The sequence below is a fragment of the Protobothrops mucrosquamatus genome, unplaced genomic scaffold (assembly GCF_001527695.2).
Source record: "Protobothrops mucrosquamatus isolate PMUCROS unplaced genomic scaffold, P.Mucros_1.0 scaffold_125, whole genome shotgun sequence".
Lineage (NCBI taxonomy): Eukaryota > Metazoa > Chordata > Lepidosauria > Squamata > Viperidae > Protobothrops > Protobothrops mucrosquamatus.
Genome location: NW_015386201.1, coordinates 971,734 through 987,412, shown reverse-complemented (window position 1 = coordinate 987,412; position 15,679 = coordinate 971,734). Strand labels below are relative to the sequence as shown.

The 15,679-nt window shown below is 35.9% G+C and overlaps 1 protein-coding gene across 1 annotated transcript in view; it reads right to left on the bottom strand.

Annotated features, from left to right (window-relative positions):
• Positions 1–15,679, bottom strand: part of WWC3 (WWC family member 3) — a 157,212-nt gene that overhangs the window by 14,376 nt on the left and 127,157 nt on the right. Inside the window, exons 19-29 of the mRNA XM_029284339.1 lie at positions 14,466–14,586; positions 13,276–13,350; positions 12,702–12,788; positions 12,162–12,354; positions 11,552–11,719; positions 10,857–11,008; positions 9,516–9,672; positions 9,125–9,289; positions 6,806–6,898; positions 4,984–5,214; positions 293–420 (exon numbers count right to left, since the gene is read on the bottom strand). Of these exons, the coding sequence (XP_029140172.1) occupies positions 293–420; positions 4,984–5,214; positions 6,806–6,898; positions 9,125–9,289; positions 9,516–9,672; positions 10,857–11,008; positions 11,552–11,719; positions 12,162–12,354; positions 12,702–12,788; positions 13,276–13,350; positions 14,466–14,586 (1,570 nt within the window). The remainder of the gene's footprint in view (positions 1–292; positions 421–4,983; positions 5,215–6,805; positions 6,899–9,124; positions 9,290–9,515; positions 9,673–10,856; positions 11,009–11,551; positions 11,720–12,161; positions 12,355–12,701; positions 12,789–13,275; positions 13,351–14,465; positions 14,587–15,679) is intronic.

Here is a 15,679-nt window from a genome sequence, read left to right as displayed (position 1 = left end):
CTGGCTCAGGAATTCTGGGAGTTGAAGTCCACGAGTCATAAAAGAGCCAAGGTTGCCTACCCCTGGACTAGACTGAGAAAGTTAATATGTACCAGTGAATTACTAATAGACACAGACAACACATTGCTCATTAAGTACTTATGATTGTAAAATCAAAAAATTAATAAAATATTTATATAAAGGAAATAGTATGTGTACAAGAAATAAAATAAATGTGTGCTCTTTTCAATTATGACGTTAACTATCAGCTTAAATACTTTCAAAATAATTTAAACAATTCTTAATAGCTTACCGGAAAGTCTGCACCTGAAAAGGTTCCGTTTGATTTTGACCACGCAGTTGGTATACTTCTTTGGAAGCTTTTTTAAGCAATTTTTCAGCTGCTTGTTGTTGACGATAATCAAATTTTGTTTGCCTTGTCTAAGGAAGCAATTAATTCCTTTATTTATTTATTGAATTTATACCACAAATTTCTCTTTGTATAATAAGCAGTCCAGGCAGCTTATAACCATTCAAACAATTACATAAAATATAAAACATTACCCCATTAAATCAATGTAATCCATTTTTAAAAATCAGCATAATTACAAACATTGGCAAAAGAGAGCTCTTTTCTGCCATTTTCTTAAAGTGCAATTTGCAGCCTCGGACTTATCCAAGGAAGCAACCAAGGATGTATGACTTCCAACAGTGATGATATATACTGGACTAAGTAACTAGGCTGGTTCATAGTGAGAGCCTCAGTCCCTCAAATAGTAAAGATCTAAGTTGCTAAGGAGTTTTAAGGTCAAGACCACAACCTTAAATTGTTCTCAATAAATTACTGAGGAAGGATCATGCTTTGTGCACTAGCAGTAAATTACACATATGCAATTTGAAGCACAAATGCCACATGCAAATTCAATGACAACTGGGGGTTCCTGGAATATTCCCAAATTGTAAACTATGCTTTCTGGAGAAATACCACCTCATCTACAACCAGCTTCATTTCATACCTCAAGTTAAGCTTTTTCCTACCAACAATACCTCCATATTTTCTATATTTATTTACTTATTTAGAAAATTTATATGGCTGCCCACTCACTTTCAGTGACTCTGGGTAGCTTACAAAAAATAAAAACCCAATATACAAACTGTAAAAATAACAATGCCCCCTTTTTATTTTCTAGATTTAATGTCAGTTTGAAACAAGTCAAGATTAGCGGACCTTTGATTATATCTATTTTTAGTGGGTTATGACATTCAATATTTAGTAACTGTTTTCCTATTTCAAAAAATGAGTGATTTTTTTCTTGCCTCCTGATCCTATATCTTTAAGGAAGTAACAGCTGGAAAGGGTGCCAATCAAAGTGATAGCTATCACCTTTATGGCATATGACTAATTATCTGAGGGATTGTATTTTTGACTGTTTCTTTTTTTATTGTTTTTTTTACAATAACAGCCTTAGTGCCTGGTGTACAGTGTGTTGTCTTGGTTCATAATTTTTTTAGAAAAGAATATATAATTAATAATAGTTAATAAACAATCAATAATAATTAATTTTTATATTTCCATAATTAGTATATCAATTTATAATATATTTCCTTGATCGTCTCTTCACCCAGTAGTATTCTCCTTTTACAACATTAAACAAATATAATTTCTAATATTTTATATTTTCCATATTTAAATGATTAAATAAAAACATTTTCTTCTATAATTATACCAACAATAGTAGCATCCATATGTAGCATTTTTTTTCTTATCAGCTTATGTTATTTTCGTAAGAGTCATCTTATTGATTCACCATGTATCTTATTTTCATAAATCTTGTTTAAGCTCAATTTCTCTATAATATTCAAACAATTCTTGTCAATCATATTTTCCCCAGTATTTAACATCTAAATATCCAAATTTTCCATTTAAATATATCAGCCCAGTATTTTCATATTTCATATATTATAAGAGATACTATACTACTTATCTATAATCACATCTATCCCTAACATCTTTCTAGTCAATTTATATTTCACTTCTATTTGTAAAAATTAGTTAAATCACTATATATCCTTTTTTTTCAGAGTTCTTATTAAGCCTAATTTCCCCTCAATATTTCAATCATTCCTTAATCCTAAATCTTTTCAAATTTAATTTGTCTTTAAAATTCAAACTTTTCCTTCATTTACATCCTAATATTTTTACATTTTGTATCTGATCAAAAAATACTATATTACTTATATCTCTTATCCCACTCATTCTAAAGTTCCTTTATGGCCAAAGTTATTTGTTTATTTAGCCATATTCAAAAAAATGTTTACTCATATAATATTCCATCTGGTAGGGCGAATCCAGTCTCTTCAGCCCATCTCTAATCTTCTTCCTTTGCCAAATTGTTTTCCAAATTCGTATTTTCAACTTGTCCAACTCTTGTATTTTTGTAGTTATTGTTAGAAGTAGAGGATACATAGTAGATAGGATGTATGCTTTTTGCCTCCCAAACAATGATTCTCCTAGCAGTGTCCATTTTGTTAAGTCTTCTTTCTTCTCAGGTTTATTTTGATGTTCTATTGCATAAGGTATCTTTTCCATATTTATTGTTGTATCCAAGTCTTGTAAGTTTTTTCTTGTTTGTATTAAGTTATAATTCCCTTCATTTGTAACTTCACCAGTTGAAGTGTTTTTAACTGTTTCTGACCATCCTGTGTGATTGGGCAAGATGGGTATGCTTTAGGTTCCATCTATTGGACAATTTCATCTATTGCAACATTTCTGCTGCAGTGCCCACTGTCTGGAACAGCATCTTCCCTGCCCCCGAGATCCATATGGTTCCCACTCTGACAATGTTTAACAACTCCTTGAAAACCTGGATTTTTACCTAGGGCTTGTGGTAGGATAAATGTCAATAGCATTTTATTGATGAGCAGGAAATGGAGGGGTTCTTTTAATTCTTGTTTTTATTGCTCTTACTATGTTTAATGTGGAATACCACTCAGAGTCTTATGTACCGTGTTTCCCTGAAAATAAGACCGGGTCTTTTTTTTCCCTCCAAAAGAGGCACCAGGTCTTATTTTCGGGGGATTTTTTTATACTCACCTCCAGTACCAACAGCCCCACCCAGCTAGTCCACTTCTTCTACAGCCAAAGGAGCAGCTTCATTCTGCAGCTGCATTCCAGATTGCATTTTGCAGTCAGGCCATTCCGGAAGGCCTCTGCAGCCAAGTACTGAGCTATGGATTCAATCCATAGTTCGGTTTTCGGCTGCAGAGTTCTTATAGAACTGAGCTATGGATTGAATACATAGCTCGGTTCTCAACTGCATTGTCCTTCCGGAAAGGCCTGTGACTGAGAAATGCAGGCCTGGCTGCAGAAGACGCCGCAGAAGAAATGGGCCGGCGAGGTGAGGCCTGGCTTAAAGGTAAGTGGGTGCGGGGCATGTGGGACAGCTCCACAACCCCACCCCAGCTTGATTTTTAGGTGTGTGCCTTGCCCCAAAACTAGGGCTTATTTTTGCAGTAGGGCTTATATTAGGCCCATCCTCCAAAATCAAGCTAGGACTTATTTTTGGGGTAGGTCTTACTTTCAGAGAAACACAGTAGTTGGGTGGCCTTTTAAATTTAATAAGTAAATAAATGAGCACTAACTTGGTTTAAAATGCATAGAAAGACAGCAGTATGCAAATAAGCACAGTAAAAGAATGGACATTTCTTCAGCAATTTCTCTAACAGAGCCATTTCTAATATCAACTTTTACTAATTGGATCCTAGGAGCCTAAACTCTTATTAGACCATATATCAATGGAAAATTCAATGTCTCACTCTTTTTTTGCCAGATCTGTTACGATTAAATTATATTCACTGTTAAAGCTATATTTAAGATATGAAAATGCATGAAACTGCTACTAAAAATTCCTCCTCCCACAAAACAATGTAACACAAATTCAGTTATTCTATAACAGTGGTTCTCAACCTATGGGTCGGGACCCCATTTGGGGTCGATCGACCATTTTATGGGGGTCGCCAAGCAAGGCTGTCCGCCATTTTTTTTCCCCTTTTCCAGCGGGTGCCTTACCTCCCTTGGGCTGGGCCAGCTGGTGGTCGGCCTGCTCCATTTCTGCCGCTTGCCAGCTACGCCTCGGCCGGTGCAGGGGGCGGAACCACACATGCGTGGCGCTCCCGGGCAGGGACAGTCCTCGACTTACGACCGGTTGGGTAGTCCTCGACTTATGACCGGTTTAGTCCTCGACTTATGACCGGTTTAGTCCTCGACTTACGACCGGTTTAGTCCTCGACTTACGACCGGTTGGGGTCGCGGCATTAAAAAGGTTGAGAACCACTGTTCTATAATGATTTTGATACAAATCTCCATTTAGGATTATAGGCTATAGATCTGAAATGTATACATTGCTAGATGTAAATCCACCCTCTTAAACAGAAAAACTATCTTATATTATCTGAAAAGAATTATGAATCCAAACAGACTTCTAAATAGCTCTACATAATTTTTTAAAACATCCTTAAACATTAAAAATCTGATAAAAACAGATTTTTATCAGACCACTTCAATGTAAAGTGCTCATGCAGGTTTGACACTGATTTTATTTTATATTTCTTTGTAAGCGCAGAACCAGTTTTCTACATATTCCATGGACGGTTTGTTCTTTAATCCTATTTCTGGGGTGTCCCATACCAGTAGACGTAGCAACAGATATGAATGATTGAGATTTGAGCTCCTGAAAGAGAAGAGAATGCCCTATTTTATATTTTAAGGGAGGGAGGGGATATCTAAATAAATCTGTTCCAGAAGTAAAAGTTTGCCTAAACAATTTAACTCCTGGTTTTCCCTTGCTTGATACAAGAGCATTACCTCAAGCTATTATTTATATTTGCTCTTCAATAATTTATTAAATATTTATGAAAATTAAACATTACATATCTGATTTCTGTATCTCATTGCTGTACGAACAACGAAAACAAGCTGTACTAAATGTTCAGATGATTCCATACCTGCCTTTCTGCTTCCTTCAGCAAATTTCGGAATCGTTCATCATGAATGACCCAATGAGGCAGATCAGTTTGACCACTAAGCTGGGCATCCTCCAGACGCTGCCGCAATTCTCTTAGAATAGATAATTCCTCATTTAAGTGTCTCTGCCTTGTTCTTGATGCCTGAAGATCCAGCTCCAGGTCTAGAGATGTCCTTTCCATAAGATCAGCCAATGATGATCTACATGAATGCTACAATATAAAAATTATGGCAATGCCTCTAATGGTCTTACAAAGAACTATAAGGCTCTAAACTATTTCACAGGTATACAACTGTTGCAAAATAGTGGCAGGTGAGCAAAAATAGTAGGAGAAAATTGGTTCAATTGTGTTCAGGCAGAAATTGGTCCACTGTAGGTTAAATGGGACAACTTTAAACCACATTTACACAATTAGGGGCTAGCACATATTCTCTCCACCATGTCTTACATTAAGAATGTTTTCCTTTCCTCCTTAGTTTAATATTATACTTACGTTTGCACTGACACAATCCTAATTAAAGCTAACAGGTATTTACTATGAAATTGCTGGGATTAAATTTCAAGAAATGTTGAAGCAGTGGAAGAAAGTTCTTCTTTAAGTACAAATGAAAACTTCAGAAAAACTAAAATATGATATTTTACAAATATAAAGTCACTGCATTACGGTTTGTTTATGAAATATGTTTAATGTATACAATTGATAAATTAACCCATATCATAATTTTAAAGTTACTGATACATGCTATTAAAGATATTTTTTAATTTTTTTACTTCAAGTTGATATACTTTTTAATGTCTGTCTAATGTTTTAGGAGAAATCGGCAGGCAATAGGTCCAGTTTTAAAAACAGGCTATCTATGTTATAATAGAAACATATGGAAAATGGAAAAGGAACCAAGGTTCAGAATACACAATATACTGTATCATAGGAATTTTCCATTTTATTTTTTTAATCTGAGGTAGTATCTACTGTCAGTTTCAGCTTCTATTTATCCTTATTTTAATTGTTTTGTGCCTTCTAAAAACTGAATGTTTATCTATCATCTCTACCTATTCCTGTTCGATTTCTAATTTGGTATAATTATTTATTCTTAACCATTTTATGCACTATTTAAAAAGAAAAGTGTTCGGAAATATTTTCTACTATTATTCCATATTTTTTCAGACAATAGAAAATAGGTAAAAACCCACCATCGTTTGTAATCCAGGTTTCAAATGGATGGATGGATGAAATTTTATTTCTGATTAATTATATTTAGCATACTGTTTATCATCAGCCTTCCTTAACCTGTAACTCATCTCTGTGTAACCAATACAGCAGTTAAGCATTCTCACTGGGCACATAAGCTATATTTCTTTGGCTTGCAAACTGCAAAATGAATTTGCAAAAAACACTGACATTACCAAAAATGTTAAACATGCAGTACTGTTCTTCAATTGTGGTTTTATATAAGACTTGTCTTCCTCAGCCTGATGTCCAAGCTAGCTTTTGTATGTAGCTAAGAAAGAGACTTTTTGAATATTCTTGATACCAATATTAATCAAGACATTATGTAGCTACTGAAAATATATTGTGGTTATCATCTGGCCTTCTTTTAACAATGACAGGGTAATTTACACAAAGTAATGAAAAGTCTAGTCAAACATATAATGAAAAGGTTATACAGTATCAACACTAAAAAGAGTTATATGTGACAAATAAAACACAGCAACATCTAATGAACAACTTTATGGCAAGCCTTTATGATTATCTATACGAACATAATCTATAACATTTATCATAAAATCAGCCTATTAAATACCTGCTTATAACGCAGCATATGCCTCTCCAAAGTATTCCGTATAAAAGGTGACTTTCTTTGCAAAGTGGAACTGTCACTATCACTACGATATAGCTGACAGAAAGATGTGAAACACTGATTATAGTCAATCTTAATACAATTTAAAGTTTAAAGACAGTAATTCTATTATAGTTATCCACATCAATTTGAAATGATTTCCTTTAGATAATCTGATGCAAATTTCAGTTCTATCATTCTTGTATTTTCTATTATTGACTTATAGCAACAAAAAATATTTATTCAAAAAAACAAATGAAAAATCAATGAAATAATTGAATTGGAAATGGATGCATTTTTGCCCATATCTATATCCTTCCTTATCTGCAGTAACCCCTTCCCCTGATCAGCTGAGGAAAATGACTTCTGCCTTATAGGTATGGCACAATTAAGGAATGATATTTTCAAATGATATTATCATAACTTTCCCATAAAAAATTCATCAGCAAGGTAATGATACTGGAAGATATAAGCAATGCTTATGACAGCAGTGAAAATCTTCAGAAGGAAGTATATGGACTGTTGAGCAAAATATAGACAAAATTTACCTGTAATGTAATCTGTGCTATGAGTTAATACTTTATACATAATACTTGTTATGTATTATGTTTGTGCTTTGGAAGAATGTACTTTGTATAAAAAAACCACTATCTAATATAAGAAAATCCAGATTTTGACAAATTTGCAATGGCATTGTCCTTCACCATTCTGGTTAGAGCTATGAGCTGGAATGCACAAGCATGAAGAGGATAGCATACTCTATACCAGACATGTCAAACTCAAGGCCTGCGAGGCCGCCCTGGAGAAAGAGAGGGGCCAGCCCCCGTTGCCTCAGCCCTGGCCCACCCCAACCCGGGCCTCTGCCTGGACACACTGAGAGGAAGCAGTGAGCATGCGGGGGCTGGCAGTGCCTGGCAGTAACTGCAGCTCATTGGCCCCTCAGCCAATATGCTGTGCTTGGCCCCACCCACATGCATCGGACTTGCGCTCCTCGGGATCCTGCAGCCTGCACAACATAGGTGGGGTTGAACACTGCAGCCGTCAGGCTGGTTTTTTAAGTAAAGACAGAGGGTGGGGCTGCGGTGAGGCAGCCTAGCTGGTCGTTGTCATTGCCATGCCCACTCAGTCTCCGCTGTCCAATCTCATCCTCTAACTCTAGCCGCACACGTGGGATGAGCTTCCCGCATGCTGCTATACCTTTGATGGCCCCAGCAAAGGGGAAGGATGGGGAGTTCCCATCCCCAAGAGGCAGCTGGAACTCCTTTCCCTGCTCTGCCCTGCCTGAGCCCAAGCCCATAGATGTCCTCTGCTGGAGTTGGGATACCGTTTGAGGCTTGCCTTCCGATCCTGCTTTCCATCCCTCGTCCTATGCTTAGCCCCACCCCACGTGCACCGCACTCACGTCCCTTGGGGCCTTGCAGCCAGGCCACCCCCATCCCACCTTGCCCCACAGTAGTGGCACCAGCAGCAGCAGCCCTCAGGTTTCCTCCAGCCTGGGAAACCCAGCCTGGCCAAGGAGAGTGAGCACAACAGCAGTAGCCTTGAGGATCAGGTAAGTGCGGCTGGGTGCCCCCTTGAGGAAGCTGGACTGGACTGCAGGGTCCTAGTGCCCCGGGAGCTCGAGGGCCAGGCTGAGTGCTTGCTCTCTGTTGCCCAGGACTCTGGGAAGCCCAGGGAACTGTCAACACTAACTGGGCACCCAAATCCTCCTCCAGGTGGGTCCGTGCCTGGCCTCCTCTCTGCTTGGGCCATGGTGTTCCATTGGCTCTGCACCCCAGGATTTGGGGCGCAGTTGTCCTTCTCCATGCAGTAGCTCACATGTTGTCAGGCCGTTCTAGGCCGTGGCTCCGCATCTGGTTTGAGTGCCACATTCCCCTCTCCGGCCCTGCCACATGGTGGAGGGCAACCCAGAGCCAGCCCCCGCCAATGCTCTGCTTGTGTTGTCCTGCGCTCCCATCTCCCCACCTTTCACCAGGCGGAGGACGGCACAAGTAGAGCAACGGAAGGGCCAGCTCCAGGTCACTTACTCTGCTGCTGATGTGGCCCTCAATGAAATTGAGTTTGACACCCCTGCTCTATACATTTACTTGTTCAATCTTAATGAATATCGAGATATTCTATTGCACATATACAGTAAGAAAGCTTTTGTAGATATCTTGGCTTGTATTAATTAATGAGAAAAAGGTCCTAAAATATGTATTCTGCTAATAAGTTATTTACACAAATTTTAAATAGAATTATTTAGCATTCCAAATGACTTTTGCTATGAAATTTTCTACTTACTCGGCAAACATATTGACTTCGTGCACCAGGTGAAAATGTCTGTGAGCGAACAATAGTATTACTACGAACAAATGCAGAACCACGGGATCGACGGCCTAGTCTGTTTTTATGAGGCATAACCATTTCTTCAGGAAAAAGATCTTCTGTATTAGTGTCCTTGTCCACCTATAGCAACAATCAAAATCTCAAAACTTTTCTTCACAAAGAAAGCACAAGTATTTTAAGGAGTAATTTTAAAGTAATTTGTCCATTAAATACTTATAATAAAAATCAAATTCATAGTGCTTTCTTTCCTAAAAAGAAAATAAATAAGCATTCATGATTTAAATATAAAATCCAGACCAAGTCCCATAAAGATTTAGGAAAAACTGTAACAGTTATATTTACTTGCCTTTAAAGTTGGAGCCTGATTTCTTCCAGAAATATACTGATCTGTTTGAGATGCAAACATAGGAAACTGCAATGATTCACCACAACAGGACTCCAAGTGATGACTGGACTGCATGCAATTATTACATCCACTATCAACTGATTCTGCTTGCCAGCTTCTGCAAGGAAATTTTTTAAATTATTTTATTGATTATTTGATTTATTTTATGAAATTCAGTAACTGGTGATTTGAATGAGCAATAGGTAACTTAGAAAAAAACAGAACAGCTAAACCAGTGGTGGCGAACCTATGGCACGGGTGCCAGAGGCGGCACTCAGAGCCCTCTCTGTGGGCACGCGCACCGTCGCCCCAGTCCTAGGTCTTCAGCTGGGTTTTATAAAACCTTTTTGCTTTAGGCCTCCGCCTCCGTGTGCAAAAAAAAAAAGGTTCAATCAATCAGTCAATTTCAACTTCTCGCGGGAAGAAAAAGATCTTGCAAAGTTGGAATTGATTGATTGAACTTTTTGGTCCCACCCAGTCTGGCGTTACCACTGCAGCCACGCCCACACAATGGGCAACACCTACCCAATTGGCCACACCCAGACAATGGGCCACACCCACCCGGCACCCGACGATGCATAAGTGGGTTTTGGGTTGCAGTTTGGGCACTCTGTCTCTAAAAGGTTCGCCATCACTGAGCTAAACCATTTAAAATCAGCCACCAAGGATTAAGAAATTCTTGTATTTATATGCAAGAGAATATAAGATTTACATATTGGATAATAAACTAAATCAGTCAATTTGAGGCAGACAATATAAGTCTTTCCTAGGAAGATGTTCAAGTGATGGCCATCATAATTGAAAAGGTCTTGAAAATAATATACCTGGCAGAGCAGGTCAGATAGATTGATTTCTATATTGTATTTTACTGCACCATAATTCTAACAAATATGCAATCTTTGTCAGTAGACTGCTCAGATATGGAATCAAAATCAATAGGATGGCTTCTTTATGTTCACAGAAGCATTTACTGCTTACATATATATTTTTCAGATGTATAGAATGCTATTTATTCTATGTTTAAAATTTTGCTCAAACATGTACATGAACTCATGTTGGCTCAGAAAAAAATATGGATTTCTGTACTCCTTAAGTTCAGCACAAAGGCTAAAATATTTGAAGTCTGTTTCAGCTACATATGCTTAAGATACTTCTTACAATAATGAGTGAAAGTCATGCTAGGATTAACTGAATATATTTAAGATTGATGTCAAAATATCAAGCATCAGAAATGGAATCAGCTTCAGGACACTCCAAATTCTGCACATTCTTATTGTATGCATTCTTCACAGTAAAAAGTACCTCTCTGACCCAGCTTCTCCTTGATCTTGTTTTTGTTCCAGCTGTAGTATTTCCTCTTCTGTGTACTCCAGTTTTACTCTCTCCTCTGCAAGTTCTCTCTCCACAGCTTCCAGTTGAGCTGTTGTCCTAGCTAAAAGTTCTGCCATAGCATCCTAGAGAAGAAAGGAGTGTTCAGATTGAATTATTCCCATTTTATTTATATGTGAGCTGGAATTAATATTTTCAATGCATAAGAACAATGACCAAGTTCATACATGCCAAAAGGGTCTTATGTTAGCCAATATGCAATATATTCTACACTTTGGGAAATTCTCATACATAAAGGGTACCATTTCATATTGAATTCCAAAAGATATCCCCTTCTGCTGTATTTTTCCATTGTTCTACACTGTTTCCAGAATAGGCTATATTTTCTTAAATTCAGATCTCAAATATAGCACGTAGAATAATTAATACACTTCAAAATAACCTAAACATGACCAGACAATTCAAAATGGATGCATAGACAGAACATACTCACACTTTTAGCATGACCAGCAGATCAATGCCAGTTAAACAGTTCCACTGATAATAAAGTTTCACCAATGCAGCTTTTTATCAATTGCCTCATTTATCTAGCATTTCAGACAAATCTTCCTTTAGTATCAAGTATCACATAAACATAGAAACACAAGAAAAATTATATATGACTATACCATTTTCATTATATTTTTATTTTCAATAGAATGAGAAGCACTTTCTTCACGTTTAGGTTGTTCTTTTTTTTGTTCACAATCTGAACCAATGAAGGTCTGAACAGGATACCAGCAAAGCTGCATCTCACTAGAACTCTCATAGTTAGCTAGGCTGATCTGAGCAATGCCCTGTGAACATACCAATGCAAAATGTGTCAATGTAACATAGAAAACATTTCTATTACAAAACTATTTCTTTTAATAAAAAACGTTAGCTTCAATATTTAAGGAATACTCATCACATTCTGTGTGAGTAACCTCATTGCCTACAATTCTCTGCAGATGTTTTTTCACATCTAATTCTAATAAATTAGCTTTGATTTTTCACTAGTTCAGGGGTAGAGAACCTTGGCTCTTTTATGACCTGTGGACTTCAACTCCCAGAATTCCTGAGTCAGCATGGCCAAGTTCCCTACCTCTGCACTAGTTAATAGGGATATGAAAAACATTTTCAGTGTAAAATGTTTCCAGCTCAAAAAAAAAATCTGTCTTAAGTTTGAAACCTTTGTTTCAACCCTGAAATGGGTTGTTCTGACCATTCTGGAACATTTCATGGAAAGGAATCTCTTACCAATAATTCTTCTTGTTGCTGCTGGCCAAGTGAACAAATGTAAAGTTGAAGCACTTTGAGTTTTAAGGTATTTGATTGTACAGGAACCTGAAATACTTCATTAAATATTAACGAAGCCTGGAATTCCAAAGCCTTAGAGCAATATGTGGTTGTGGTGCCTGACTCAACAGATGGTAAGTATATTCTCACGTGTCTGAAAAAAAGAAAAACTCCTATATAGTAAAAATATCAATAAAATATATGAAATTGGTAAATACGTTTTATTTTTATCTTTTTAAATGGTCATTACAGCATTGTACTGCAAAGGGCTGTAATTCTTTTGCATCTGCTGAAGCAATAATTTGGGATAGTCAATATGATATGAATGCTGGCAATTCTGGATGCTTACAAGTAGTCCTCGACTTATGACTGCAATTGGGACCAGAACGTCTGTTGCTAAGAAATGCAGTTGTCACTTGATGGTGCATAATTAATCACATATCTAGACATTTGATAGGATTAAAAAGATAGTGTTAGAATAATGTACAGATCTCAACGTACATTTTACAGCCTTCTTTGATGGCAAAGCCAGTAAAATTCTTTAGCTGCAACACATGGACAAGGAGACATTCACTTCCACTGTCATGCCTGAAAAACAACATAACCAGTTAAATGCTACTCTATTCTCAAACATACAAGCTATAGATTTACATATGGTATAGTTTTGTTTTTATATAACTGATATATACAGCATTATATTATAATGTAACTTTAAAATAGCAACAGCAACCTAGAATACTAACTAATTTAATTTAAAATTTCTCTTCATTTTAGCAGAAATGTTTGATACAGCTAGTAGAACTTATGAGAATTCTAGTCCATTATCACATATTTGGGAAACTGATTAATTTAGCCATTTAAAGGTAGTATTCACTGATGAACCATAAATTTTGAATGTACTATTCTGGTCTAGGTGGGAATTCTTTTAGCCCCATACTCTCTCTCTTTTTTTTTTACAAATTAAAATAGTAATGATGAGATAGCCAAGAAGATGTACATTCACTACTCACAAGTGTTCCTGAATTTTGGTTTTGGTATATAATTAGTACTGACCAAGGCATAGAAAAATACTCACAGAAATCCAACCTGCATTTTGGGCTCTTCATTAGTGACACCATCATTATAAAGTGATTCTTCAACATCTTCATTTCTATATAGGAATTAAAAAAAATTAATAACTTATCATTAAGTAGTACCCTGTCATGATAAATAATATTAACTAATAAGTACAAAAAACACATCCTCTGCTTTCTATGTTATATGACAAACATTCGTCATGGGATTGTGGGATTAGAGGGAGGAAGGACAGGAAAGTTGATGAGGGTGGAGGCAAGGTGGGACTGCCGAGCGTCCCCAAAAATGTATTGATTTGGATTATTTTTTATTGCTTGTGTATGTAAATGCATCATATTGGTACTTGTTGCTTAATTACAAAAATTAATAAAACTTTATTTAAAAAAAAAACATTCGTCAAACTCAAATCTTAAAGACATTGTTGAATTCTATGGCATATAGTAAGTCCACGTGTGATTAACCTAATATCTAAACTTTATTTACTGGCAATCATCACATATGGTTATTTTGAAAAAAAGAAACAAAACAAAATTAGTATGCTGATGCCCAGATATGCAAGACAAGTATCAAAAGTAATTTCAAACATTGAGGCATGTGCTGTTCCCAGTTTTAAAACAGGTACAGATACAAAAGCTGAAGCTACTTTACTTCAACATCCTCAAGGTCCTCTTCAAAACATTATTTTCTATTCAAAGCAGAGTTGCTTATATTCTATGTACTATTATGTAGTGTTCTGGTTTATTATAACTGAATTTTGTTATAAAGTTTTAGTGCTAGTTTACAGAGCATAGTCAGACAAAAGTACAAGGATCCAACACAATGTTTCCTTACCCTCTCATAAAGTGGCAGCTATTCAGCTGCTATTCTTTTTTTCTCCTTTTAATTCATTTCTTTTTCCTGTTTAATTTCTACTCATTTTTAAAATGTAAAAATATTTAAAAAATAAATTTCCAAATGCCTCTTAACTACCAATAAACAAGAAGAGTTTGTATTGCTATGTAGTTATTATGCTCAGTAAACAACCAACAACATTTTAAGAACTAGATTAAAAAAGACTACTTTGCTAAAAAAAAGTATTTGCCATTAATCTTATCCAGTAGAAGATAACAAGATCTTCATCAATTCTATAATATAGAATTTTTAAGGGGAATTAAGTATAATTCCGTTTTACACATATCTGTACAATCTGACCTTTTGCTTAAAGCTTCAAACACGCCACTGTCACTAGCCAATGAATAATTGGACAGACATGCTGAGACTCGCCTGGATCTCCTTTCCAATCTTCTAGTGCTATCTTCACGTAAGGTCACAGCTACAACATGGAAAACAGTAAAGATAAGTTACACTGAAGATTTATTTATTGAATTTATTCTTTTTTTTTAATTTGTAAAGCATAAAGGCAGCATACATAATGCTCGCTCTTCCTATTTTCTCTTCATCAACAACCCTGTGAGCTGAGTTGAACTGTGAGACAGTGACCAGTGACAGTGACCAGCCCAAGTAACTCAGCCAATTTCCATGTCTAAGGGAGGACTCAAACTATTTTCACATGTGAACAACGAAAAAAATCATTCCATTCAATTTACTAATAAAAATATATTAAATGTGTCATACGTGTATTGAAATCTTAACACACACTTGCCTGATCCAAGCTATCTTAAATTTACATCTGAATACTTTTAACTGAGACTTGAGCACTTGCTTGCATGACTATCCATACAATTCACTCCAAATCAGAAAGATAATACATGTTGTTAAAGCAAAACATAAAGAATATATTTATAAACCATTAACAATTTAACATGAGTATAGTCCACTGATATATAGAAGATAATTGGGTGCATTCAGATTATATAAACTATCCAACACCTACTCATAATCCTTTATGATTTTCTCATGAGTGTTAACAGAGTGATTAATGCTCATTGTGTTATTGGCCTATGACTTTTCCTTTCACTAACAAATCTAAAATAACCCATGTCTTAGATTTATATTCAGGCTGGCAATGAATGGAAATCAGAGCAAATAGCACAATAATCATTCAGCCAATGATCAAGAACAAATGACACAAGGACCCTTAAACAAGCTACTAATGCCAATTATATACACATTAAGAGGAGCAAACTAGTGAAATCAAACACCAAAAGTATGACTCTCATATAATTTGAAAGTAATTATATGCATTTGTTTCAATTCAACCATAATTATATCAAATGTTTTCTTAAAGTTATCTTCACCTGTATACGTTTCTTTAACAAGATAATCATGTCAATTATAATTTTAAATATTTCCATGGTGAATGATTTTGTTTAAAGTTGCATGAAAATAATTATTCCATAAAAATGCTAAGTTTTTTTAAGATCAGTAAAAAAACAAAACAGTAAGCAAACTTTTGATATATAGCA